Source organism: Salvelinus alpinus, chromosome 12 (genome assembly GCF_045679555.1).
Source record: "Salvelinus alpinus chromosome 12, SLU_Salpinus.1, whole genome shotgun sequence".
NCBI lineage: Eukaryota > Metazoa > Chordata > Actinopteri > Salmoniformes > Salmonidae > Salvelinus > Salvelinus alpinus.
The window spans coordinates 55,143,935-55,170,318 of NC_092097.1; the positions used below are offsets into that span (position 1 = coordinate 55,143,935).

At 43.1% G+C, this 26,384-nt stretch overlaps 2 protein-coding genes across 3 annotated transcripts; one reads left to right on the top strand and one right to left on the bottom strand.

Annotated features, from left to right (window-relative positions):
- Window positions 1–7,562: 7,562 nt before the first annotated feature.
- LOC139536376 (L-rhamnose-binding lectin CSL3-like) lies at window positions 7,563–10,708 on the top strand. Its single transcript, XM_071336867.1, has 9 exons — window positions 7,563–7,662; window positions 7,974–8,009; window positions 8,090–8,134; window positions 8,291–8,426; window positions 8,529–8,647; window positions 9,969–10,013; window positions 10,124–10,259; window positions 10,336–10,443; window positions 10,515–10,708. Exons 1-8 carry the CDS (start codon window positions 7,632–7,634, stop codon window positions 10,439–10,441), a joined length of 654 nt encoding a protein of 217 aa, XP_071192968.1. The 5' UTR covers window positions 7,563–7,631; the 3' UTR covers window positions 10,442–10,443; window positions 10,515–10,708.
- A 3,079-nt stretch (window positions 10,709–13,787) lies between these two features.
- LOC139536387 (L-rhamnose-binding lectin CSL3-like) lies at window positions 13,788–16,945 on the bottom strand. Of its 2 annotated transcripts, XM_071336885.1 has the most exons (9): window positions 16,818–16,945; window positions 16,470–16,505; window positions 16,345–16,389; window positions 16,055–16,190; window positions 15,834–15,952; window positions 14,462–14,506; window positions 14,216–14,351; window positions 14,032–14,139; window positions 13,788–13,960 (listed from the first exon to the last, which is right to left on the bottom strand). In XM_071336885.1, exons 1-8 carry the CDS (start codon window positions 16,846–16,848, stop codon window positions 14,034–14,036), a joined length of 654 nt encoding a protein of 217 aa, XP_071192986.1. In that variant the 5' UTR covers window positions 16,849–16,945; the 3' UTR covers window positions 13,788–13,960; window positions 14,032–14,033. The 2 variants fall into 2 exon arrangements, with proteins under 2 accessions (XP_071192986.1, XP_071192987.1); XM_071336886.1 differs by lacking the exon at window positions 16,470–16,505 and having other exon boundaries at window positions 16,818–16,898.
- Between the last annotated feature and the right edge of the window lie 9,439 nt (window positions 16,946–26,384).

Below are 26,384 nucleotides of genomic sequence, written 5' to 3' on the forward strand. Positions count from 1 at the left end.
GCAATCAATCAAAAATGAGACATCGAAATCTGTACACAGGCAAAAGCGCTATTTAAACAGTGGATTAACTTTTCTTAGTATTTTACTTGAGAACCATTTAGGGTTCAAATAAATATTTTGACAAAGTGAAGATTTTAGAGATGTTAGTGCTTTTATATTTAATAATCTCACAACACCCAATTCATATTCATTATATAGCCAGCTAGGCCTGCATACCACCCATCATCCCACTGCTGGTTTGCTTCTGAAGCTAAGCTAAGCAGGGTTGGTCCTGGTAAGTCCCTGGATGGGAGAACAGATGCTTCTGGACGTGGTGTTGGAGGGTCAGTAGGAGGCACCCTTTCCTCTTGTCTAAAACATATCCCAATGACCAAAGGCAGTAGGGTGCCGTCTTTTGGATGGGACGTTACATGGGTGTCCTGACTCTCTGTGGTCACTAAAGATCCCATGGCACTGATCGCAAGAGTAGGGGTGTTAACCACAGTGTCCTGGCTAAATTCCCAATCTGTCCTTCATACCATCGTGGCCACCTAATCGTCCCCGGTTTAGAATTGGCTCATTCATCCCCCCTCTTCTCCCCTGTAACTATTCCCCAGGTTGTTGCTGTAAATGAGTATGTGTTCTCAGACAACTTACCTGTTTAAATACAAATGGATAAATATAGATAGGCACATATATATATATATATATGTGTCTTGTCATAATTAGGTTTTAGTCCAGAGAGTCCAGAAAAGTTATCTAGATCTTCAATGAGACATTACAGGGATCTAGCTAGCAGACTAAATATAAAACTTGAGTAATCGGCATACATGGACACCTTTGTTTCTAAGCCTTGGATTTCTAATCCTCTAATGTTGTTATTTGATATGATTTAAAGGCTGGCATTTCGATGGCCATAACGAATAGATATGGTGACAGCGGACACCCTTGTTTAACTCTTCTTGACAATTCAAAACTCTCTGAGAAGTAGCCGCTATTTACTATTTTACACCTGGGGTTGCTATCCAGTACTTTTACCCATTTCTAAGAGAATCACCGAAATTGTAAACATCCAGGCATTTTATGAATACATTTCTAGTCCGTAATTGCCTGTAGACCCTGTCACATACGTCTCTTGTCTGGGCCATTGAATTGCGACTCCATTTTGTCCCTATACTGACATTCTGCTTGTTTGATTGCCTTGCAGAGGGAATAACTACACTGTTTATATTCAGCTTTATTCCCCGACCTCTTTCCATGGTTGAATGCGGTGATTTGCGCTTTCAGTTTTGGGCGAATGCTGCCTTCTATCCACAGTTTCTGGTTGGGGTAGGTTTTAATAGTAACACTGGGTGCAACCTCTCCAATGCACATTCTAATAAATTCACTCACAGTGTCGGCGTATAAATCGATTTTATTGTCTGAGGCTTCCCGGAATATTTTCCAGTCCACGTGATCAAAACAATCTTGAAGCGTCAATTCCGATGGGTCAGACCAGCGTTGAATGGTTTTAGTCACGGGTACATCCTGCTTGAGTTTCTGCCTATAGGGCGGTATGAGCAAGATGGAGTCGTGGTTGGATTTGCCGAAAGGAGGGCGGGGGAGGGCCTTGTATGCATCGCGGAAGTTAGATTAACAGTGGTCGAGTGTTGTTTTTTTCTGTCGGCGAGACGCATGAAGAAACCCGATGGCTGTATCGACTCTGACAACATATCCCGAGTGAGCAATGTTTCCGTGAAACATAGAATGTTACAATCTCTGATGTCTCTCTGGAAGGCAACTTGTGCCCTAATTTTGTCCACAAATGACTACATAATTTCCAAAGGACTTGAAGCGAGGCGACCATCTCTGTCTGCGCCAACTTTTGATCATTTAGCTTCCTCCTTTAAAATATAATTTGGAGAATCACAGGTAACTTTATTTTTGTAATAGATTACATTAGATGGTTCTAGAATACGTTCATCCATTTCTTTTTGTTTTTCCTCTAATTTATTTTGTATCTCTTTCGTTTTTATTTTGCTTCCTGTACGATTAGAGAATGTATTTCCCTTGTTAGTCCTGTCTCTTTAGCCAGAAACTGCTTTTTTATTGTTGTTGAAAATTGAATTGAATAACCTTTTAAGTTACATTTAAAGGTATCCCAAACAATAAGGGGATTTGCTGAACATATGTTGTTCTGGAAAAATGTAATTATAAATTATTTTCTCTAAGTTAAAAATAAATTGTCACCCAGTAAACTTTGATTACATGTCCAATATCCCCATCCACGTGGACATTCTGTAAGAGTTATGTGAAAGCCAATTAGATGTTGATCCGATCGCATTCGGTCTCCTAATGTCCATTGGTTTGATTTGGGATGAGCACAGCAGTACCACAACGACAGTACCTCGGGACATATTAATGATGGTATAATATAAATAAAAAATTAACTATGTGGATCACGCCGCCATTTCCTGGTTGCTGATATTCTGTTTCGCCTAATTTAAGTTTGACAAAAGTATAGTGTCGCATCATTGTACCATCTAAACTGCAGTGAAATATATTTTCAGACCAAAAAGTACTATTTTCAGCTGTTGAACACTGGTGTACAACAATGTAACTAAGCATTGAAATAGCGCACTACAGATCTACCACTTAGACTTGATTTCAATGAGGGATAGATCAATGTTGGTGTATTGCCAAAATGTGTGGGACAGTCCCAGAGATACCTTTGAGGAGATGGGGAAACTCCATTGGCATCATATTAATGCCCATTTTGTATGTTGCCCATACGTTTTCAATGGGCTGCGCAGTGCGTTCTGGACTATTCTGGAACAAGGCTCTTCAAGGAGTGAATGGGAATGAATTGGACGCTAGCTCAAAAACCCAAGTTTAGCATGAATTCCGTGAACAAGTGCAAAATTGCAACTTTAATCCGAGATGTTTGATAATATCGTATTGCTTTGGAATAGTGACATTATCTACTTTTCAGGAAAATAGGCAAGTTACTCGACTTTGAGAAGAAATTGCGTGATGATTAGCTTAGCAACCGTGTGACGCATTATGACAACGTGAATGTGATTCGTCAAAAGTTTGTGGGGCGTTATACGTTTCTCCATTCATTGGCCAATGGGAGTTTATCTCCTACTGTTCTCTAAAAATGAAAAGCAGCCTTAGCAAGTTTTCCAAAAATATCACCAACATGTATCCTGCTTCTCAAGAGGATCCAGCCTGCTTGACCATGTACAAGCAAAACATCCATGATAAGTACAAAGCCATCCCCGTCCCCGCTTCGGCCAATCGGATCACATCTCTGTTCCTACTCTCCGCCTACAATCAGCAACTCAAGAGGGAGCCACCAACACAGAGAATAGTGAGGTACTGGACATTGGAGGCAGATTTAATACTGCAGGACTGTTTTGAGAATACTGATTGGAATATGTTCAAAGATTCATCCACAGTGGCCTCCTGAGTGGCGCAGCGGTCTAAGGCACTGCATCTCAGTGCTAGAGACGTTACTACCGATCCGGGTTCGGCCGGTGGGGCTTTACTTGACCCAAGTCACCAGTTGAATGGCGTTTCCTCCGACACATTGATACATCTGGCTTCCACGTTAACTTCTCTAGGATAGGAGGCAGAATTTTCACGTTTGGATGAAAAGCTGGCCCAGAATAAACTGCCTCCTACTCAGTCCCAGATGCTAATATATGCATATTATTATTAGTATTGGATGGAAAACACTCTGACGTTTCTAAAACTGTTTGAATCATGTCTGTGACTATAACAGAATTTATTTGGCAGGCAAAACCCCGAGGACAAACCATTCAGATTTTATTTTTTTGAGGTCACTCTCTTTTCAATGTGTTTTCATTGGGAATCCTGATTTCTAAGGGACCTTCCTGTAGTTCCTATCGTTTCCACTGGATGGCAACAGTCTTTAGAAATTGGTTGAGGTTTTTCCTTTGAGAAATGAAGAAGTAGCCATGTTCTGAATGAGGCTCCAGTGAAGTGTACTGTTAGAGGCGCGTGACCAGAAAGCATGCTACACATTGTTTTCCTCCGGTATTGAACACAGATCATCCCGTCTTAAATTTGATTGAATATTTACGTTAAAAAATACCTAAAGTTGTATTACAAAACTAGTTTGAAATGTTTGGACAAAGCTTACAGGTAACTTTTGAGACATTTTGTAGTCACGTTGTGCAAGTTGGAACTGGTGTTTTTCTGGATCAAACGCGCCAAATAAATGGACATTTTGGATATATATCGACGGAATTAATCGAACAAAAGGACCATTTGTGATGTTTATGGGACATATTGGAGTGCCAACAGAAGAAGCTCGTCAGAGGTAAGGCATGAATTATATCTTTATTTCTGCGTTTTGTGTCGTGTCGTGAGGGTTGAAATATGATGGTCTGTGATTGTTAGCTGGGGTGCTATCCTCAGATAATAGCATTGTTTGCTTTCGCCGTAAAGCATTTTTAAAATCTGACACGTTGGCTGGATTCACAACAAGTGTAGCTTTAATTTGGTATATTCAATGTGTGATTTCATGAAAGTTAAATTTTTATGGTAATGTATTTGAATTTGGTGCTCTGCATTTTCACTGGATGTTGGCCAGGTGGGACGCTACCGTCCCACATATTCAGAGAGGTTAAGCTGGCGGGAGTTAAGGAGCGCGGTTAGGCGGGTCATGTTTCAGAGGATGCATGATTCAACCTTCACCTCTCACTAGCACGTTGGGGAGTTGCAGCGATTAGTCAAGATTTAAACATGGGGAGAAAAAGGGGGTAAAGAAGAGTCCACCCAGGACTCATCCATCAACATTGAAGAATGTACATCGTCAGTCACAGTCTTCATTAGGAAATGTGTTGATGATGAATGTGTTGAGGATGATGTGCTCACAATAAAAATCCGGACAGGTCTTAACCAAAAACCCTTGATGAACAGAGATATTCCATACTGCAGCATTCGATGTCAGCAGAACGAACATGATGACCTGGTGGTGTGCAATGCCTACAAGGCAAGCAGGTACGAGCTCCAAAAATAAATTAGGACGCATAAAGACAAGACTGAAACTTTAATTGATGTTCGGCAACTCAACTTGCATCTCGTGGCAAGGACTTCAGATTGTCAGACTGAAAAAGGCAATCCTGCTGTGCGATGCCAACCAAAGCCTCCCTCTCAGACGAGCTTAACTCATTCTATGTTCACTTCGAGGTAGACAATACCAAGTCATCAAGGATAACTCTTGCTGCTCTGAATGACCAGGTGCTTTCACTCTCCGAGGCAAAAGGTGAAGAAAAACTCTCAAGAGAAGGTACTCAAAAAGCCGTGGGCCAAGATAGAATCTTTGGCCGCATGCTCAGAGTGTGGGCTGACCAGCTGGCGGGCATCTTCTCGGACATCTTCAACCTGTACCTGTCCTTGGCTGCAGTACCCACCTGCTTTAAGGAGACACTGAATCAACACAGGTGACCCCCAGGGGTGTGTCCTCAGTCCTCTGCTGTACTCCCTGTTCACCCATGACTGCGTAGCTTTGCACAACACCACGGTTGTAGGCCTGATAACCAACAATGACGAGTCAGTCTGTAGGCAGCAGGTATGTGAACTGGTATTGTGGTGTCATGACAACCTCTCCCTCAACGTCAGCAAAACAAAGGATTTGATTGTTGACTTCTGGAAGCCGAGGAGGGAACATACCCCGATCCACATCAACAGGACTGCAGTAGAAAGAGTCACAAGTTTTAAGTTTCTCAGCGACTACATCACTGCGGACTCGTCATGGACCAACATGACAACAGCGTCTCTACCTTCTAAGGTGGCTGAAGAAAGTTGCCATGCTGCCTCCTCTCTAAATACTACTACTGCACCATCGAGAGCGTCCTGAGCGGATGCATCATGGCCTGGTATGGCAATTACTCCATCCACAACTGCAAGGCACTCCAGCGGGTTAGTCAACAACACCTATGCAACGCTGATCCTCAAGACTGGGGCCCCACACGGGTGTGTGGTCAGCCTCCTCCTGTGCTCCCTGTTCACCCATGATTGCGTGGCAACTCAATCGTCAATTTTGCTGACAACAGTGGTAGGCCTGATTACCAACAATGACGAGACAGCCTACAGGAAGGATTTGAGGGCCCTGACGGAATGATACCAGGAAAATAACCTCTCCCTCAACGTCAACCAAACAAAGGAGATGATCATGGACTACTCTAGACAGCAGATTGAGCTAGTCCCCATCCATGTCAACAGGGCCGCACTGGAGAGGATGAAGAGCTTCAAGTTACTCGGCGTGCATATAACTATAAACCTGAAATAGTCCATTCACAGAGTCAGTGTGGTGAAAGCTCAACAGCGCCTCTTCAACTTCAGGAGGCTGAAGAAATGTGGCTAGTCCTCTAAGGCCCTCATGAAATTCTACATGTGCACCATTGAGACGATCATGATCAACGCCTGGTCCGGAATTTGCAACCACAGGGCTCTCCAGATGGTGGTGCGGACAGCCCAACGCATCACCGGGGGCACACTGCCTGCCCTCCAAGACATCTCCTGCGCTCGGTGTCACAGATAGGCCAAGAAGATCATCAAGGACCTCAGCCACCCGAGCCATGGCCTTGTCTCCCCGCTACCATCTAGAAGGAGTTGATAGTACAGATGCATCAAAGTTAACCCCAAGAGACTGAGAAACTGGAGATAGAAGTTTCTTACTCCAGGCCATCGGACGTTGAAATAGTAACCTCTAGCCGGCCTCCTCCCAGTACCCTGCCCAAACTTAGTCTCTGTTAAAAGCAGGGTACTGGGCTGATACCACCTGTTACTCTACCCTGTACCATAGAGACTGCTGCCATATGTACATAGTCATTCAACACGGTTCACTTTAATAATGTTTACAGTAGAGTACCTGTACTGGGGTTCTGTGGTCACCAAACTGCCTTCAAGCGCAGCGGTCTCCCTCACAGGAGTGGCAACTGGGTACATATAAATGAACAAAATCACTCGGACCAGCCTTTCTGGACCGTGGCGGTAAAGCCTGATAAGTGCAACACCCAAAGGGCTCGCACGTTGACGGGCAAGGCACCTGTCCAGCAGCCCTGAGAATTGCAATTCAAGGCAATTTACTGCACATACAGTTATGCTGTGTTTGCTCAAGAGTATAATTAATTGTCTGATCCCTCCTGATGACCCGGATTGAATATTGGGGTGCGTTCAGCAGGATGCAACCTTTTGGAAGGTTCAGATAACAATATGCTATTTTGAACAAATATGTCTCTCCGACATGTAGATTAAGGAAATACGTTGTCTCTATTCATGAAATTTATATCTGCAATGATCGAAGGTTTTTTGACTGAACGTGGCCCATGTAATTCTTCCTTAACGAAGAAGCACCACCTAGATGGCTACTTTAAAATGTTGGAAGCCCTCAATGGCAGTGTTCATGGCAAAATGGATTTCATCCATCTAGAGTCCTCTATCTAACTCCATGAGACTGACTCAATAGCCAGGTATAGACCAGCAAACGCCGGCCCCTAATTGCAATGAGGTGCACCTGGAGACAAAGAGATACACCTGGGTTAATTAAGACATGTCACATAACATAAATACCAGGTGTATTGGGTCTTGTTGTCATCAGTTGCATTTTCTCTGTTACTACCACTCCTGTACCTGGAATCATGCGCATGTTCAGACTGATGGCGGTCTCATGTGAGTATACAAAATCTGTATCTGATGCAGATTAGAATTTAAATATATTCGATCAAATGTTTGTAATAGAAGTACATGTCATATGATTTGAGGGACATTCAGTTCCTATTGGGCAAAAAAGTATTCAAAACAAAATCATATAACAAATGTCACATTTTGTGCCAGGAATAAGAGACCAAATGCTCAACTTGACTATAATACACTTAGTATAACTGAAATGTATTAGTATAGAGACCAATGCTGAATTCTAGCTTCATGGTACAAGTGAATATGATGTTGAATGTTGCTGAACTAGCTGTGTGATGTTTCAGTGCTGGCTGCAGCTTGCTGTACACTAACGGATGGAGGTACTGTATGTAATAATGATGATACTACTTAACCAAGCTAATGTGAGTGGTGTGTAATTCCTGTTTATTTGTCCTGGCAGCAATCAGCATCACGTGTGAAGGCTCTGATGCTTTACTGCAATGTGGTAAGCTAGTCAACCCTACAGTATACTCACCGACCACCTATGATAGTTTCTACTGTAGATTAGGGTCACTAGCCCACACCATAGAGACCCAGACTTGGCTCTCCTTTGTCCCTCACCTTTCTCCTTTTCATTGTCTCTCTTCCCCATCTCCCTCAGATGGAGGTAAGATTCAAATCAAGCGTGCCAACTATGGTCGTCGTCAACACGATGTGTGTTCCATTGGGCGCCCACAAAACCAACTCAAAAACACCAACTGCCTCAGCCCATCCACCACCAGCACAATGGCAGAAAGGTACTGGAACCTGTGTTTACCTGTAGGAACTCCTTGACTAGTGTTAACCAGCAAGATGGCAGAAAGGAACTCATGACCTCTACCTGTCTTTGAAACACACAGATGCGGTGGGAAGAGCGAGTGTGTTGTGCCGGCATCCAATTTCGTTTTTGGAGACCCCTGTGTCGGGACTTACAAGTACCTGCACATCAAATACTCCTGTGTCCAACAGCAAGAAACAAGTCAGTCTCTGAATGTGTGCTAATAACACTTAGTGGTGGGCACCAATATCCATAATTAGATTCAACGTACTATCGGTATGACTGTGGCATGTTGGGATATTGTTTAATACTCCTACCCACTTTACTCTTTTGTAAAAGAGTGCACTCTGCTGATAGCTAGAAATGGAATAGAATAGGTCGGTTCCCCTATGGTACTAGATTGCTAGCTACGTTTTATTAAATGCCGTCTTATGGCCACAACGTTTCATACGTGCATGGGTTTCTCCACGTGTAAACCACCCTCACCTGCTAACTAACCCTAGCTAGCCAACAAGCTGTGGTTATTGAAAAATGTAGCCGGCAACAACTTTAGTTAGCGTAGCCTATAGGGAGGTCAGGGACCTGGAAGTGTGGTGCCAAGACGACATAGGAACTGATTGTGGACTACAGGAAACGTAGGGCCGAGCCCTCCCAACCAGGAGGCTAGAAATATTTGGTATCAGCCCTCCGATCCTCAATTCTACAGCTGCACCATTGAGAGATTTTTGAATGGCTGCGTCACCACTAGGTATGGCATATGACTGCAAGGTGCTACAGAGGGTAGTGTGTACGGCCCAGTACATCACTCAGGCTGGGCTCCCTGCCATCAGGATCTCGACACCACGTGTGTCTGAAGGCCCTACATACAGACTCGAGCCACCCAAGTCATACTGGTCTCTGCTACTCCATAACAGATGGTACTGCTGCACCAAGTTTGGAACCAACAGGCCCCTGAACGGTTTCTACTTCCTCCAAGCCATAAAACTGCTGAATGACTACCCTGACCATCTGCATTGACCGTTTTTTGCAGTAACCTTTTCGACTTGTCTCATATGCTGCTGCTGTTCCTTATATGTACATATCTCGCTCAATTAGCCAGCAAGAACATGGAAGGGAAGTGTCTCAAGCTTATTTGATGGTTGTGCACTTAATCTGGTTTACCACTGAATGTTTCAGTGAACGGTAACTAGCTAGCGCAACTCCCACAGATTGGTAGGGTCTAGCTAATCTGACAGATGGCACGGCACAAACTGCATAGAAATACAGATTTGGTGTAGCGGGTCGACCTGTTTCACCAGCTTACCAACTGTTCATAAGGAAGTGAAACTACAAGGTAACGTTGGAAGATGACACGGTTAACTCTTTGTACTTTAGTTCATGCCAACATGTTTAAAATGACTTTAAAAAATGCACCTGGAATCAACATTCCCTATTAGTGCCCATCACTAACGCTTCACCAGGCTAATGTGTGTGTCTTAATTTGTCTGGGCAGTGTGGTGTAACTCCTGTGTTGTCCTTGCAGTAAGCAGCATCATATGTGAAGGCTCTGATTCTCAACTACTATGTGGTAAGCTGGTCAACACTACCGTACGGTGTATTCATGTGGTGACGTATGTTATTCACTAGCCCACACAAACACCCAGATTTGGTAATCCTTTTCTTCGTTCTCTTCCTCAGATCGGGGTGAGATCCATATTCAGCGTGCCAACTACGGTCGTCGTCAACACGATGTGTGTTCCATTGGGCGCCCACAAAACCAACTCAAAAACACCAACTGCCTCAGCCCATCCACCACCAGCACAATGGCAAAAAGGTACTGAAACCGTTAGTGTGCATATACCTGTAGGCACTCATTGGCTGTGATGTTAACCTCTACCTGTTTCACACAGGTGTGACGGAGAGCGCCAGTGTATCGTCAAGGTATCCAACTCCGTGTTCGGCGACCCCTGTGTCGGAACCTTCAAATACTTGGATGTGGCTTACACCTGTTACTGAATGTGAGTGTTGTATATGTTCATGCACACATGACTGGGAACTAGAATGCTGGTACTGATGGTTTGTCTTGCAGGATATCTTCCTGGGGAACCAGAAGATGTACAAGGCTTCTGGGACATTTTCATCGGGCGGTGCTGTTTTCCTCCAACTGCCAAATCAACTTCAATGACCATTGTAAACCTGTGCATTTTGTGCTGAAACATTTCTTAAACCATTTCTGAACTGTGGTTGTGTGTCTGAATTAAATGACGTGGCTGGAAGACGATACTGGTTGCCTCTTGTATATTACTAAATGTCACACCAATATTACTGACCATGTGTCTGGTATTCTCTCTTACACGGTGTTCACCGGTCTCATTTGTACCTGGGGCTAACGTGCCTTTGTCTTGATGTCTGTCATGTGCCCACTTTTAGGCAGTTGTAGACAAGTTTAATACTCATTGTGATCTGGATGGTCAAACTCTTTTCAAATCAATTGAACCTGTGTCTCAAATCACTGACAGGTAGTACTTATGACATCAGCAGCCTTAATGGTCCTAATTTGTATTAATGCAACTGCTGTGTATGATTTTTTTTTTTTATAACTTTACCATAACATACAGCTTCCATCAGAATGTTGTACAAGGAGTCCTATTTCCAGAATAAATCGTTGTTTGGTTTTAGAATGTCCATTTCTTCTGTCGAATTCACGCCACAATGCTAGCCAAGGTTGCTAACATTCCCATCCTCTCTTGGCGCAAAGAACGGAAAACTCCAAGTCTCAAACGTTGAATAAACTGGTAAAACTCGGTTGAAAAAAAAACTACTTTTTAATATTATCATATGTATCAAATAAAATCAGAGCCGGAGATATTCGCCGTGTATACCGAACGCTTTTCAGAAGACAATGTCGAGGTCCCTCGCGCGCCGTCGAAGACAAAGAAAATACCGGACCTGTCACTCCAAAAGCTCTTGTTCGGCCTCAGATCAAGCTAGACACCCCATTCCACCTTCCACTGCCTGTCGACATCTAGTGGAAGGCGTATGAAGTGCATGCATATCGATAAATAAAAGCGAGTTGAATAGGCAAGCCCTGAAACAGAGCCTCGTTTTCAGATTTTTCACTTCCTGTTTTGAAGTTTGCTGCAAAATGAGTTCTGTTTTACTCACAGATATAATTCAAACAGTTTTAGAAACTTCAGAGTGTTTTCTATCCAATAGTGATAATAATATGCATATTGTATGATCTAGAACAGAGGCCGTTTCATTTGGGCACGATTTTTTCCAAAGTGAAAACAGTGCCCCCGTATTGACAAGAAGTTAAGAATAGCAGCAGTGGGATGCAGGGTTGTTTGCAGGCTCTTTATACAATTAACTAGCTCGCTATACAATTAATAATAATAATATGAATTGGGTGTGTTGAGATTATTAAATATAAAAGCACTAAACATCTCTAAAAGCTTCACTTATTCAAAAGTTCTACTTGAACCCTAAATATATTCTCAAGTTGACTACTAAGAAAAGCTAATCCGTTGTTTAAAATAGCCTTTTTGGCCTGAGTACAGATTTCCGCGTCTCATTTTGATTAATTGCAAATTAGACTTTTTTCAAAGAATTTCTCTTTTTCAAACAAGCATTGCAGAACTGGCTACAAGTTCAATTTCATCCCCCTGAAAGGATAGAACAAATATTACAAATATTATGGCACTACTCAAATGTGCTGGTTTATAAAATACCTATATTTATGGGAAAGAGTATTTGTTTTTAAATGATATTGTCAATTAGAAGGGTAGAGTTGTCTTTCATGGAGTTATCAGAGTTATATGGAAAGGTCTGCTCAATCCAAGATTATAACCAATTGATTACAGCATTTCCCCAAAAATGGAGGCAGGTGGCAGCAGGAGAAGGTAGGGAACTGGTCTGTCTGCCCAATATAAAGGACCAAACCTTGCAGAGAGAAAAAAAATTGCATAAATAGGAATGTATGCCAGTTTCATTTGACCAGGATGTTGACATCTGTGCCATACAGATTGCAAAATTGTTGGGAAGAGATTTTGATTTACTGATTCCATGGTACAGGGTGTGAGTTGATTCAAGACTTGTGCTTATCAGCTAAAGTTTTATAGAATTCTTGCCAATAATATGCTGAATATTTGGGGCATACAATCATCGAAGCGCTGCAGATTTTGTTGTGAGGATACAGAATTGACCATTTATTTTGGTATTGTCAAGCAGCCGGTCAGGAATGGCTGAAAATGCATAACATTGATCTAAAATTGACCCTAGAAATACTGAAGATCTGGAGACCAGGTCAGTCAATTACTAATATACTAACGCTCTTAGTAAAAGATTAACTCACTGTAGAGTCTATTCAATTAGATATGCTGCATAGAAATCCCAAAAGGGTTGCCAGTTGAGATTGGGCTAAGGGAAGCTGAGGACTGATGTGGAATTGGAGACAAGCCGGAGTGGAGTTGCTGGGCAAAGGATAGAATGACAGATGAAAAATAAACTGTATAAAAGGTAAATACATGAGAGGTTGTGTTGATAAAATTGAGGCTGATGCCATGCAGGTGTTTGTACAAATGCATACTCATTCAAATGCACCAAGATGGACATGGTGCCATACATGCACTCAAACATTGTTGGCCATGCTGTTGTATTGTCCTGGATGTTTTTCATGGTTGTTTCTTTTGTTCCTTGGTGGGGCAGGGAATGGAATTCTATTTATTCTCTGGCTGGAATCTGATGGTTGAGGGGCTGCTCTTGGAACTGTTGGGCCCACGTGTTTGACAGTGTGGGAGATCTGTCCATGTGCCCTTGACCCCGTTTACATTTCTGGATCAGAGGGAGTTAGATGACTAATGTGAAATTGGGCAATTTCCTTGCAAGTATGTTTATGAGAAGAAATAGCCTCCAGCTTAATTTACACTTCTCGGTAACATTTGGTTCATGATGTGACCCAATTACTTAATGATCAACGTTTGTAGGTTCTACACATTGTATAACAATGTCTAACCCGTCCAGGTCTGCTTTGTGACCAGATTAGATGGTGACGCATACAAATTAGGACCATGAGGCCTGCTGCCATAAGTCAACGGTACTACCTGTCAGTGGTTTGAGAGGCAGGTACAATTGATTTATAAATAGTTTGACCATCAAGATCACACCACCTGAGGTGGGCAGGAAAGTCTGATTGCAATGAGTATTTTATTTGTCTACAACTGCTTAAAGGTGGGCACAGAATACCAGACAATTGCACATTAGCGGCAGGTACAAATGAGTCCGGTGAAAGGCGAGAATAAAGGACACAGTCAGTAATATTGGTGTGACATTTAGTAATATACAAGAGGCTACCAGTCATGTCTTTCTGCCACGTCGTTTAATTCAGACCAACAACCACAGTTCAGAAATTGTTTAAGAAATGCTTAGAAAATACACAGGTTTACAGTCACTGAAGTTGATTTGGTTGAAAACAGCACGACCTGATGACGATATCCCAGAAGCCTTGTACATCTTCAGGTTCCCCAGGAAGATATCCTGCAAGACAAACCATCAGTACCAGCATTCTAGTTCCCAGTAATGTGTGCATGAACATATACAACACTCACATTCAGTAACAGGTGTAAGCCACATCCAAGTACTTATAGGTTCCGACACAGGGGTCGCCGAACACGGAGTTGGATACCTTGACGATACACTGGCGCTCTCCGTCACACCTGTGTGAAACAGGTAGCGGTTAACATCACAGCCAATGAGTGCCTACAGGTATATGCACACTAAAGGTTTCAGTACCTTTTTGCCATTGTGCTGGTGGTGGATGGGCTGAGGCAGTTGATGTTTTTGAGTTGGTTTTGTGGGCGCCCAATGGAACACACATCGTGTTGACGACGACCATAGTTGGCACGCTGAATATGGATCTCACCCCGATCTGAGGAAGAGAACGAAGAAAAAGATGACCAAATCTGGTTGTTTGTGTGGGCTAGTGACTAACATACATCACCACATGAATACACTGTATGGTAGTGTTGACCAGCTTACCACATAGTAGTTGAGAATCAGAGCCTTCACATATGATGCTGCTTACTGCAAGGACAACACAGGAGTTACACCACACTGGCCAGACATACATTAGCCTGGTGAAGTGTTAGTGATGGGCACTAAAAAGAATGTTGATTTCAGGTGCATTTTAAGCATGTCAGCATGAACTAAAGTATAAAAAGTTAGGTGCCTCATTTTCCACCGTTAACTTGTAGTTTCAATTCCTTGTGAGCAGTTCTCAAAATACTTCCATTTTAAGCAAACTGGCTGGCTACACCTAAACTGGCGAAACAGGTCAACCCACTACACCAAATCTGTATTTCTATGCAGTTTGTGCTGTGCCATCTGTCAGATTAGCTATAGTCCCTACCAATCTATGGGAGTTGCGCTAGCTAGTTACCGTTCACTGAAACATTCAGTGGTAAACCAGATTAAGCGTGCACAACCATCAAATAAGCTCGAAATACTTCCCTTCCATGTTCTTGCTAGCTAATGGAACGAGATATGTACATATAACAAGGAACAGCATATGAGACAAGTCAATAAAGTTCCTTCAAAAAGGGTCGTTGCAGATAGTGAACTCTGCAGTTTTATGGCTTGGAGGAAGTAGAAGCCGTTCAGGGTCCTGTTGATTCCAGACTTGGTGCACCCGTACCATTTGTTATGGAGTAGCAGAGGCCAGTATGACTTGGGTGGCTCGAGTCTGTATGTAGGGCCTTCAGACACACGTGGTGTCGAGATCCTGATGGCAGTGAGCCCAGCCTGAGTGATGTACTGGGCCGTACACACTACCCTCTGTAGCACCTTGCAGTCAGATGCCATACCTAGTGGTGATGCAGGCAGTCAAAAAGCTCTCAATGGTGCATCTGTAGAATTGAGGATCGGAGGGCTGATCCCAAATATTTCTAGCCTCCTGGTTGGGAGGGGCTCGGCCCTCCGTTTCCTGTAGTCCACAATCAGTTCCTTTGTCGTCTTGGCACCACACTTCCAGGTCCCTGACCTCCCTATAGGCTACGCTAACTAAAGTTGTTGCCGGCTACATTTCTCAATAACCACAGCTTGTTGGCTAGCTAGGGTTAGTTAGCAGGTGAGGGTGGTTTACACGTTGAGAAACCCATGCACGTATGAAACGTTGTGGCCATAAGACGGCATTTAATAAAACGTAGTTAGCAATCTAGTACCATAGGGGAACCAACCCATTCTATTCCTTTTCTAGCTATCAGCAGAGTGCACTCTTTTACAAAAGAGTAAAGTGGGTAGGAGTATTAAACAATATCCCAACATGCCACAGTCGTACCGATAGTACGTTGAATCTAATTATGGATATTGGTGCCCACCACTAAGTGTTATTAGCACACATTCAGAGACTGACTTGTTTCTTGCTGTTGGACACAGGAGTATTTGATGTCCAGGTACTTGTAAGTCCCGACACAGGGGTCTCCAAAAACGAAATTGGATGCCGGCACAACACACTCGCTCTTCCCACCGCATCTGTGTGTTTCAAAGACAGGTAGAGGTCATGAGTTCCTTTCTGCCATCTTGCTGGTTAACACTAGTCAAGGAGTTCCTACAGGTAAACACAGGTTCCAGTACCTTTCTGCCATCTTGCTGGTGGTGGATTGGCTGATGCAGTTGGTGTTTTTGAGTTGGTTTTGTGGGCGCCCAATGGAACACACATCGTGTTGACGACGACCATAGTTGGCACGCTTGATTTGAATCTTACCTCCATCTGGGGGAGATGGGGAAGAGACAATGAAAAGGAGAAAGGTGAGGGACAACGGAGAGCCAAGCCTGGGTCTCCATGGTGTGGGCTAGTGATGCTAATCTACAGTAGAAACTATCATAGGTGGTCGGTGAGTATACTGTAGGGTTGAGTAGCTTACCACATTGCAGTAAAGCATCAGAGCCTTCACACGTGATGCTGATTGCTGCCAGGACAAATAAACAGGAATTACACACCACTCACATTAGCTTGGTTAAGTAGTATCATCATTATTACATACAGTACCTCCATCCGTTAGTGTACAGCAAGCTGCAGCCAGCACTGAAACAACATCACACAGCTAGTTCAGCAACATTCAACATCATATGCACTTGTACCATGAAGCTAGAATTCAGCATTGGTCTCTATACTAATACATTTCAGTTATACTAAGTGTATTATAGTCAAGTTGAGTATTTGGTCTCTTATTCCAGGCACAAAATGTGACATTTGTTATATGATTTTGTTTTGAATACTTTTTTGCCCAATAGGAACTGAATGTCCCTCAAATCATATGACAATCTTCTATTACAAACATTTGATCGTATATATTTAAATTCTAATCTGCATCAGATACAGATTTTGTATACTCACATGTGACCGCCATCAGTCTGAACATGCACATGATTCCAGGTACAGGAGTGGTAGTAACAGAGAAAATGCAACTGATGACAACAAGACCCAATACACCTGGTATTTATGTTATGTGACATGTCTTAATTAACCCAGGTGTATCTCTTTGTCTCCAGGTGCACCTCATTGCAATTAGGGGCCGGCGTTTGCTGGTCTGAACCTGGCTATTGAGTCAGTCTCATGGAGTTAGATAGAGGACTCTAGATGGATGAAATCCATTTTGGCATGAACACTGCCATTGAGGGCTTCCAACATTTTAAAGTAGCCATCTAGGTGGTGCTTCTTTGTTATGGAAGAATTACATGGGCCACGTTCAGTCAAAAAACCTTTGATCATTGCAGATATAAATTTCATGAATAGAGACAACGTATTTCCTTGATCTACATGTCGCAGAGACATATTTGTTCAAAATAGCATATTGTTATCTGAACCTTCCAAAAGGTTGCATCCTGCTGAACGCACCCCAATATTCAATCCGGGTCATCAGGAGGGATCAGACAATTAATTATACTCTTGAGCAAACACAGCATAACTGTATGTGCAGTAAATTGCCTTGAATTGCCTAAATTACCTCTTCAATTCTCAGGGCTGCTGGACAGGTGCCTTGCCCGTCAACGTGAGAGCCCTTTGGGTGTTGCACTTATCAGGCTTTACCGCCACGGTCCAGAAAGGCTGGTCCGAGTGATTTTGTTCATTTATATGTTCCCACTTGCCACTCCTGTGAAGGGAGACCGCTGCGCTTGAAGGCAGTTTGGTGACCACAGAACCCCAGTACAGGTACTCCACTGTAAACATTATTAAAGTGAACCGTGTTGAATGACTATGTACATATGGCAGCAGTCTCTATGGTACAGGGTAGAGTACCAGGTGGTATCAGCCCAGTACCCTGCTTTTAACAGAGACTAAGTTTGGGCAGGGTTCTGGGCGGAGGCCGGCACATCCCTGTATGCTGTCTTGTCATTGTTGGCAATCAGGCCCACCACTGTTGTCAGCAAACTTGATGATTGAGTTACCACTCAGTCATGGGTGAACAGGGAGTACAGGAGGAGGCTGAGCACACACCCTTGTGGGGCCACAGTCTTGACGATCAGCGTGGCGGAGGTGTTGTTGCCTACCTTCACACCCGAGTACGGCCCGTCTACCCAGCTGCAAAGGGCGGGGTTGAGACCAAGGGCCCAAGCTTAGTAATGTGGTATGATTCTACTATTTTCTTTACTTTTGAACCGGAACCCCTAACAGAAGCTATCCAGCTAACTAGCTACTAGCTAGTAGTCAGCTAGCCACTACTAGCGGTCATCAACTACCTTTAGCCAGGACATCTCTCGCCAGTCTGCACAGCGCGACTCAAACCAGAGCAAATCGGGCTTATTTTCTCCATATCTCCGGATTCCTACCGCAAGCTCTGAACCTTTTCACCTGGGTCATCGCAGCTAGCTACCTGCTATCCGATTGGCTGATTGGCTTCTCCTGGCTAACGTTTCTGTCCTGAAACAAGCACTAATTAGCCTGGAGCTAGCCTATGCTAGGCCCATCTCCCGGCTAGCTGAAGAGGTCCATCAGCCACTCCTTAAGCTACAATACCTATTTTGACAATTGGCCTGGACCCCTTTAATTGCCGATATGGAGCCCTGCCGATCCTTCACTACTGGACTACTGACATAATCCGCCCGAGGGGGTTTCAACTGGCTACCCCGTCGCGACGTTCCCTGAATGCCCATCTACTATTCTGCTATCCGCGGCTCGCTAGCTGTCAAGAAGACACCGGACTGTTAGCTGAAGAAGTCCATAAGACAATTTTTTTGAGGCTACTATACATATTTTGACAATTGGCCTGAACCATTTTACTACAGGGAGTCCTGCTGATCCATCATGACTGATCTGCCGACGTAACCACATGAAGGGGCTACAAATGACTCCTTCCGTCGCGAAGTCCCTCTAAGACCCTTCTGCTAGCCTGCATGCCCAGGCCCGCAAGCTGTCTGAATCGATGTGTCTCCAGCTCGCCCAGCTACTCAATGGACCCAATGATCACTTGGATAAGCATGCCTCTCCCTAATGTCAATATGCCATGTCCATTGCTGTTTTGGTTAGTAATTATTGCCTTATTTCATTGTAGAGCCTCTAGCCCTGCTCAATAAACCTTAGCTAACCCTTTAGTTCCACCTCCCACACATGCGGTGACCTCATCTGGTTTAAATTATGTTTCCAGAGACAATATCTCTCTCATCGTCACTCAATGCATAGGTTTACCTCCACTATATTCACATCCTGCTATACCTTTGTCTGTACATTATGCCTTAAATCTATTCTACCTTGCCCAGAAACCTGCTCCTTTTACTCTCTGTTCCGAACGTACTAGACGACCAGTTCTTATAGCATTTATCCATACCCTTATCCTACTCCTCCTCTGTTCCTCTGGTGATGTAGAGTTTAACCCAGGCCCTGCAGTGGCTAGCTCCACTCCCATTCCCCAGTCGCTCTCATTTGTTGACTTATGTAAGCCTTGGTTTCATGCATGTTAACATTAGAAGCCTCCTCCCTAAGTTTGTTGTATTCACTGCTTTAGCACACTCTGTCAACATGGATGTCCTAACCGTGTCTGAATCCTGACTTAGGAATACCACCAAAAACCCTGAAATTTCCATCCCTAACTATAACATTTTCTGAACAGATAGAACTGCCAAAGGGGGCGGAGTTGCAATCTACTGCAGAGACAGCCTGCAGAGTTTTGTCTTACTCTCCAGGTCTGTGCCCAAACAATTTGAGCTTCTACTTTTAAAAATCCAGCTTTCCAGAAACAAGTCTCTCACCGTTGCCACTTGCTACAGACCACCTTCTGTCCCCAGCTGGGCCCTGGACACCATATATGAATTGATTTCCCCAATCTATCTTCAGAGCTCGTGCTGTTAGGTGACCTAAACTGGGACATGGTTAACACCCCGGCCATCCTACAATCTAAGCTTGATGCCCTCAATCTCATACAAATTATCAATGAACCTACCAGGTACAACCCCAAATCCGTAAACACGGCACCCTCATAGATATCATCTTAACCAACATGCCCTCCAAATGCACCTCTGCTGTCTTCAACCAGGATCTCAGTGAGCACTGCCTCATTGCCTGCGTCCGTAATGGGTCTGTGATCAAATGACCACCCCCCATCACTGTCAAACGCTCCCGAAAACACTTCAGCGTGCAGGCCTTTTTAATCGACCTGGCCCGGATATCCTGGAAGGATATTGACCTCATTCCGACAGTAGAGGATGCCTGGTTATTCTTTAAAAGTGCTTTCCTCACCATCTTAAATAAGCATGCCCCACTCAAAAAAATTAGGACCAGGAACATATACAGCCCTTGGTTCACTCCAGACCTGACTGCCTTTGACCATCACAAAAACATCCTGTGGCGTACTGCGTTAGCATCAAATAGCCACCGCAATATGCAAATATTCAGGGAAGTTAGGAACCAAAATACACAGGCAGTTAGGAAAGCTAAGGCTAGCTTTTCAAAAAGAAATTTGCATCCATGTAGCACAAACTCCAAAAAGTTCTGGGACACTGTAAAATCCATGGATAATGAGAGCACGTCCTCCCAGCTGCCCACTGCACCCAGGCTAGGAAACACTGTCACAACCGATAAATACATAATAATTGAGAATTTCAATAAGCATTTTTCTACGGCTGGCCTTGCTGTCCACCTGGCTACCCCTACATCGGTCAACAGCCCTGCACCCCCCAGATCAACTTGCCCAAGCCTCCCCCGTTTCTCTTTCACCCAAATCCAGATAGCTGATGTACTGAAAGAGATGTAAAATCTGGACCCCTACAAATCAGCTGGCCTTGACAATCTAGACCCTCTCTTTCTAAAATGATCCGCAGAAATTGTTGCAACAACTATGACTAGCCTGTTCAACCTCTATTTCGTATCGCCAGAGATCAACAAAGATTGGAAAGCTGCCGCGGTCATCCCCCTTTTCAAAGGGGGAGACACTCTAGACCCAAATTGCTACAGACCTATATCTATCCCACCCTAACTTTTTAAAGTCTTCGAAAGCCAAGTTAACAAACAGATCACCGACCACTTCGAATCCCACCGTACCTTCTCCGCTATGCAATCTGGTTTCCGATCTGGTCATGGGTGCATCTCAGCCACGCTCAAGGTCCTAAACGAAATCATAACTGCCATCGATAAGAGACAATACTGTGCAGCTGTATTCATCGACCTGACCAAGGCTTTCGACTCTGTCAATCACCACATTCTTATTGGCAGACTCAACAGCCTTGGTTCCTCAAAAGACTGCCTCGCCTGGTTCACACACTACTTCCTAGACAGAGTTCAGTGTGTCACATCGGAGGGCCTGTGGTACGGACCTCTGGCAATCTCTATGGGGGTGCCACAGGGTTAACTAACCTCCAGACGAGCTTCAATGCCATACAACTCTCCTTCTGTGGCCTCCATCTGCTCTTAAATGCAAGTAAAACTGAATGTATGCTCTTCAACCAATCGCTGCCCACACCTGCCCGCCCGTCCAGCATCACTACTCTGGACGGTTCTGACTAAGAATATGTGCACAACTACAAATACCTAGGTGTCTGGTTAGACTGTAAACTCTCATTCCATACTCACATTAAGCATCTCCAATCCCAAATTAAATCTAGAATTGGCTTCTTTTTTTCGCAACAAAGCATCCTTCACTCATGCTGCCAAACATACCCTCGTAAAACTGACTACCAATCCTTGACTTTGGCGATGTCATTTACAAAATACCCTCCAACACTCTACTCAGCAAATTGGAAGCAGTCAATCACAGTGCCATCCGTTTTGTCACCAAATCCCCATATACTACCCACCACTGCAATCTGTATGCTCTCGTTGGTGGCCCTCGCTTCAAATTCGTCGCCAAACCCACTGGCTCCAGGTCACCTATAAGTCTTTGCTAGGCAAAGTCCAGCCTTATCTCAGCTCACTGGTCAGCATAGCAGCACCCACCATAGCAGCACGCGCTCCAGCAGGTATGGTCACCCCCAAAGCCAATTCCTCTTTTGGCCACCCTTCCTTCCAGTTCTCTCCTGCCAATGACTGGAACGAACTGCAAAAATCACTGAAGCTGGCGACTCATATCTCCCTCACTAACTTTAACTTCTTATGGCTGCAGGGGCAGTATTGAGTAGCTTGGATGAAAAGGTGCCCATTGTAAACGGCCAGCTCCTCAGTCTCAGTTGCTAATATATGCATATTATTATTAGTATTGGATAGAAAACACTCTAAAGTTTCCAAAAATGTCAAAATATTGTCTGTGAGTATAACAGAACTGATATTGCAGGCGAAACCCTGAGGAAAATCCAAACAGGAAATGGCATCCATTTTGAAATATCCATGTTCCATAGCCTCCATTTGCTGGATTTAAAGGGATATGAACCAGATTCCTTTTCCTATCGCTTCCTCAAGGTGGCAACATTCTTCAGACATAGTTTCAGGCTTTTATTTTGAAAAATTTGCCAGAACGATAACATCTCGTCAAGTGGTCACATGAGTTTTGCTCGCGCAACAGAGTTTGGACAGCCATTGTTTTCCCCTCTCCTACTGTAAAAGACATTTGCGGTTGATATATTATCAATGATATATTTTAAAAACAACCTGAGGAATGATTATAAAAAACTTTTGACATGTTTCTCTGGACATTATGGAAACCATTTGGAATTTTCGTCTGCGTTGTCGTGACGTTGTCGTCTTTCCTGTGGATTTCTAAACATAACGCGCCAAACAAACGGAGGTATTTTGGATATAAAAATAATCTTTATGGAACAAAAGGAACATTTGTTGTCTAACTAGGAGTCTCGTGAGTGAAAAACATCCGAAGATCATCAAAGGTAAACGATTCATTTGATTGCTTTTCTGATTTTCGTGACAGAGCTACTTGATGCTAAGTGTACTTAATGTTTTGTCGAGCAATCGATAAACTTACACAAACGCTTGGATTGCTTTCGCTGTAAAGCATAATTTCAAATTCTGACATGACAGGTGGATTAACAAAAGGCTAAGATGTGTTTTCCTATATTGCACTTGTGATTTCATGAATATAAATATTTTTTGTAATATTTATTGAATGTAGCGCTATGCTATTCAGCGGTTGTGGATGACACTTATCCCATTAACGGGATTCCAGCCATAACAAGTTAAGAACAAGTGTATCTTTAGTTCTATGTAAAACATGTATCTTTCATCAAAGTTTATGATGAGTATTTATGTTATTTGACGTGGCTCTCCGAATGTTTTGGAGGCATTTCTGAACATCGCGCCAATGTAAACTGAGGTTTTTGGATATAAATATGAACTTTATCGAACAAAACATATTTGTATTGTGTAACATGAAGTCCTATGAGTGTCATCTGATGAAGATCATCAAAGGATATTGATTCATTTTATCTAATTTCTGCTTTTTGTGACTCCTGTCTTTGGCTGGAAAAATGACTGTGTTTGTCTGTGATTTTGCGGTGACCTAACATAATCGTTTGTGGTGCTTTCGCTGAAAAGCCTATTTGAAATCGGCCACTTTGGTGGGATTAACAACAAGATTACCTTTAAAATGGTATAAGATACATGTATGTTTGAGGAATTTTAATTATGAGATTTCTGTTGTTTGAATCTGCACTTTCACTGGCTGTTGTCATATCGATCCCGTTAACTGGATTGCAGCCATAAGAAGTTTAAGCTTTAGATGTCAGAGCAGCTCACAGATCACTGCACCCGTACATAGTCCATCTGTAATTAGCCCATCCAACAACCTCATCCCCCATACTGTTATTTATTTTATTTATTTTACTCCTTTGCACCCCAGTATCTCTACTTGCACACTCATCTTCACTCCAGTGTTTAATTGCTATATTGTAATTATTTTGCCACTATGGCCTATTTATTGACTTACCTCCCTTATCCTCCCTCATTTGCACACACTGTATATAGAACTAATCTATTGTATTATTGACAGCATGTCATTAATAGCCACTGTGACTATTAAAACCTACCCCAACCAGAAACTGTGGATTGAAGGCGGCATTCGTGCAAAACTGAAAGCGCAAACCACCTCATTCAACCATGGAAAGACGTTGGGGAATATAGCTGAATGTAACAGTGTAGTTATTCCCTCCGCAAGGCAATCATACAAGCAGAATGTCAGTATAGGGACAAAATGGAATCGCAATTCAATGGCCCAGACAAGAGACTTATGTGGCAGGGTCTACAGGCAATTACGGACTACAAATGTATTGATAAAATGCCTGGATTTTTACACTTTTGTTGATTCTCTTATAAAATGGGTAAAACTACTGTATAGCAACCCCAGCTGTAAAATAGTAAATAGCGGCTACTTCTCAGAGAGTTTTGAGTTGTCAAGCAGAGAAAAACAAGGGTGTCCGCTGTCACCATATCTATTCCTTATGGCCATCGAAATGCTAGCTATTAAAATCAGATCAAATAACAACATTAGAGGATTAGAAATCCAAGGCTTAAAAACAAAGGTGTCCATGTATGCCGATTACTCAAGTTTTATATTTAGTCTGCTAGCTAGATCCCTGTAATGTTTAATTGAAGATCTAGATAACTTTTCTGGACTCTCTGGATTAAAACCTAAATATGACAAGATACAGTGTGCCTATCTATATTTATCCATTTGTATATTTTAATTTAAACATTCTATGTTTCACGGAAACATTGCTCACTCAGGATATGTTGTCAGAGTCGATACAGCCATCGGGTTTCTTCATACGTCGCGCTGACAGAAAAAAACATCTCTCTGGTAAGTGGAAGGGTGGGGGTTTATGAACATACAGTAACTCAAGTCCTTTTGTTCACCTGACCTAGAAATCCTTACAGTCAAATGCCGACCGCATTATCTCCCAAGACAATTCTCTTTGATTATAGTCACGGCAGTATATACTCCCCCCCCCCCCCTTCCCCCGGAAATCATATATCCTCAGGCTGATTAATTGAAGCTGGGGATGTTAGGAAAGCTATTTTGAGAACAAGAATACCTCCATTTTACCAGCACATTGACTTTCGTACCTGCTCGAGCAAAACACTCGACCACTGTTAATCTAACTTCCGCGATGCATACAAGGCCCTCCCCCGCCCTCCTTTCGGCAAATCCAACCACGACTCCATCTTGCTCATACCGCCCTATAGGCAGAAACTCAAGCAGGATGTAGCCGTGACTAAAACCATTCAACGCTGGTCTGACCCATCGGAATCGACGCTTAAAGATTGTTTTGATCACGTGGACTGGAAAATATTCCGGGAAGCCTCAGACAATAAAATCGATTTATACGCCGACTCTGTGAGTGAATTTATTAGAATGTGCATTGGAGAGGTTGTACCCAGTGTTACTATTAAAACCTACCCCAACCAGAAACTGTGGATAGAAGGCAGCATTCGCGCAAAACTGAAAGCGCAAACCACCGCATTCAACCATGGAAAGAGGTCGGGGAATAAAGCTGAATATAAACAGTGTAGTTATTCCCTCTGCAAGGCAATCAAACAAGCAGAATGTCAGTATAGGGACAAAATGGAATCGCAATTCAATGGCCCAGACAAGAGACGTATGTGACAGGGTCTACAGGCAATTACGGACTAGAAATGTATTCATAAAATGCCTGGATGTTTACAATTTCGGTGATTCTCTTAGAAATGGGTAAAAGTACTGGATAGCAACCCCAGGTGTAAAATAGTAAATAGCGGCTACTTCTCAGAGAGTTTTGAATTGTCAAGAAGAGTTAAACAAGGGTGTCCGCTGTCACCATATCTATTCGTTATGGCCATCGAAATGCCAGCCTTTAAATCATATCAAATAACAACATTAGAGGATTAGAAATCCAAGGCTTAGAAACAAAGGTGTCCATGTATGCCGATTACTCAAGTTTTATATTTAGTCTGCTAGCTAGATCCCTGTAATGTCTCATTGAAGATCTAGATAACTTTTCTGGACTCTCTGGACTAAAACCTAATTATGAGAAGTGTACAATATTACGTATTGTATCTTTAAAAAATACAACTTTTACATTACTATGCAGTTCATATTTAAAATGGGCTGACGGTGAAGTAGAAATGATTGGTATTCATATGAAAAAATATTAAATGAGCCCTACACAATGAATTTAAACAGAAAACAGACAGCTTTTTCTGGGACGCTAAACCAGACAAGATACAGTGTCCCTATCTATATATATCCATTTGTATATTTGTATTTAAACAGGTAAGTTGTCTGAGAACACATACTCATTTACAGCAACAACCTGGGGAATAGTTACATGGGAGAAGAGGGGGATGAATGAGCCAATTCTGAACCGGGGATGATTAGGTGGCCATGATGGTATGAAGGACAGATTAGGAATTTAGCCAGGACACTGTGGTTAACACCCCTACTCTTGCGATCAGTGCCATGGGATCTTTAGTGACCACAGAGAGTCAGGACACCCATGTAACGTCCCATCCAAAAGACGGCACCTTACTGCCTTTGGTCATTGGGATATGTTT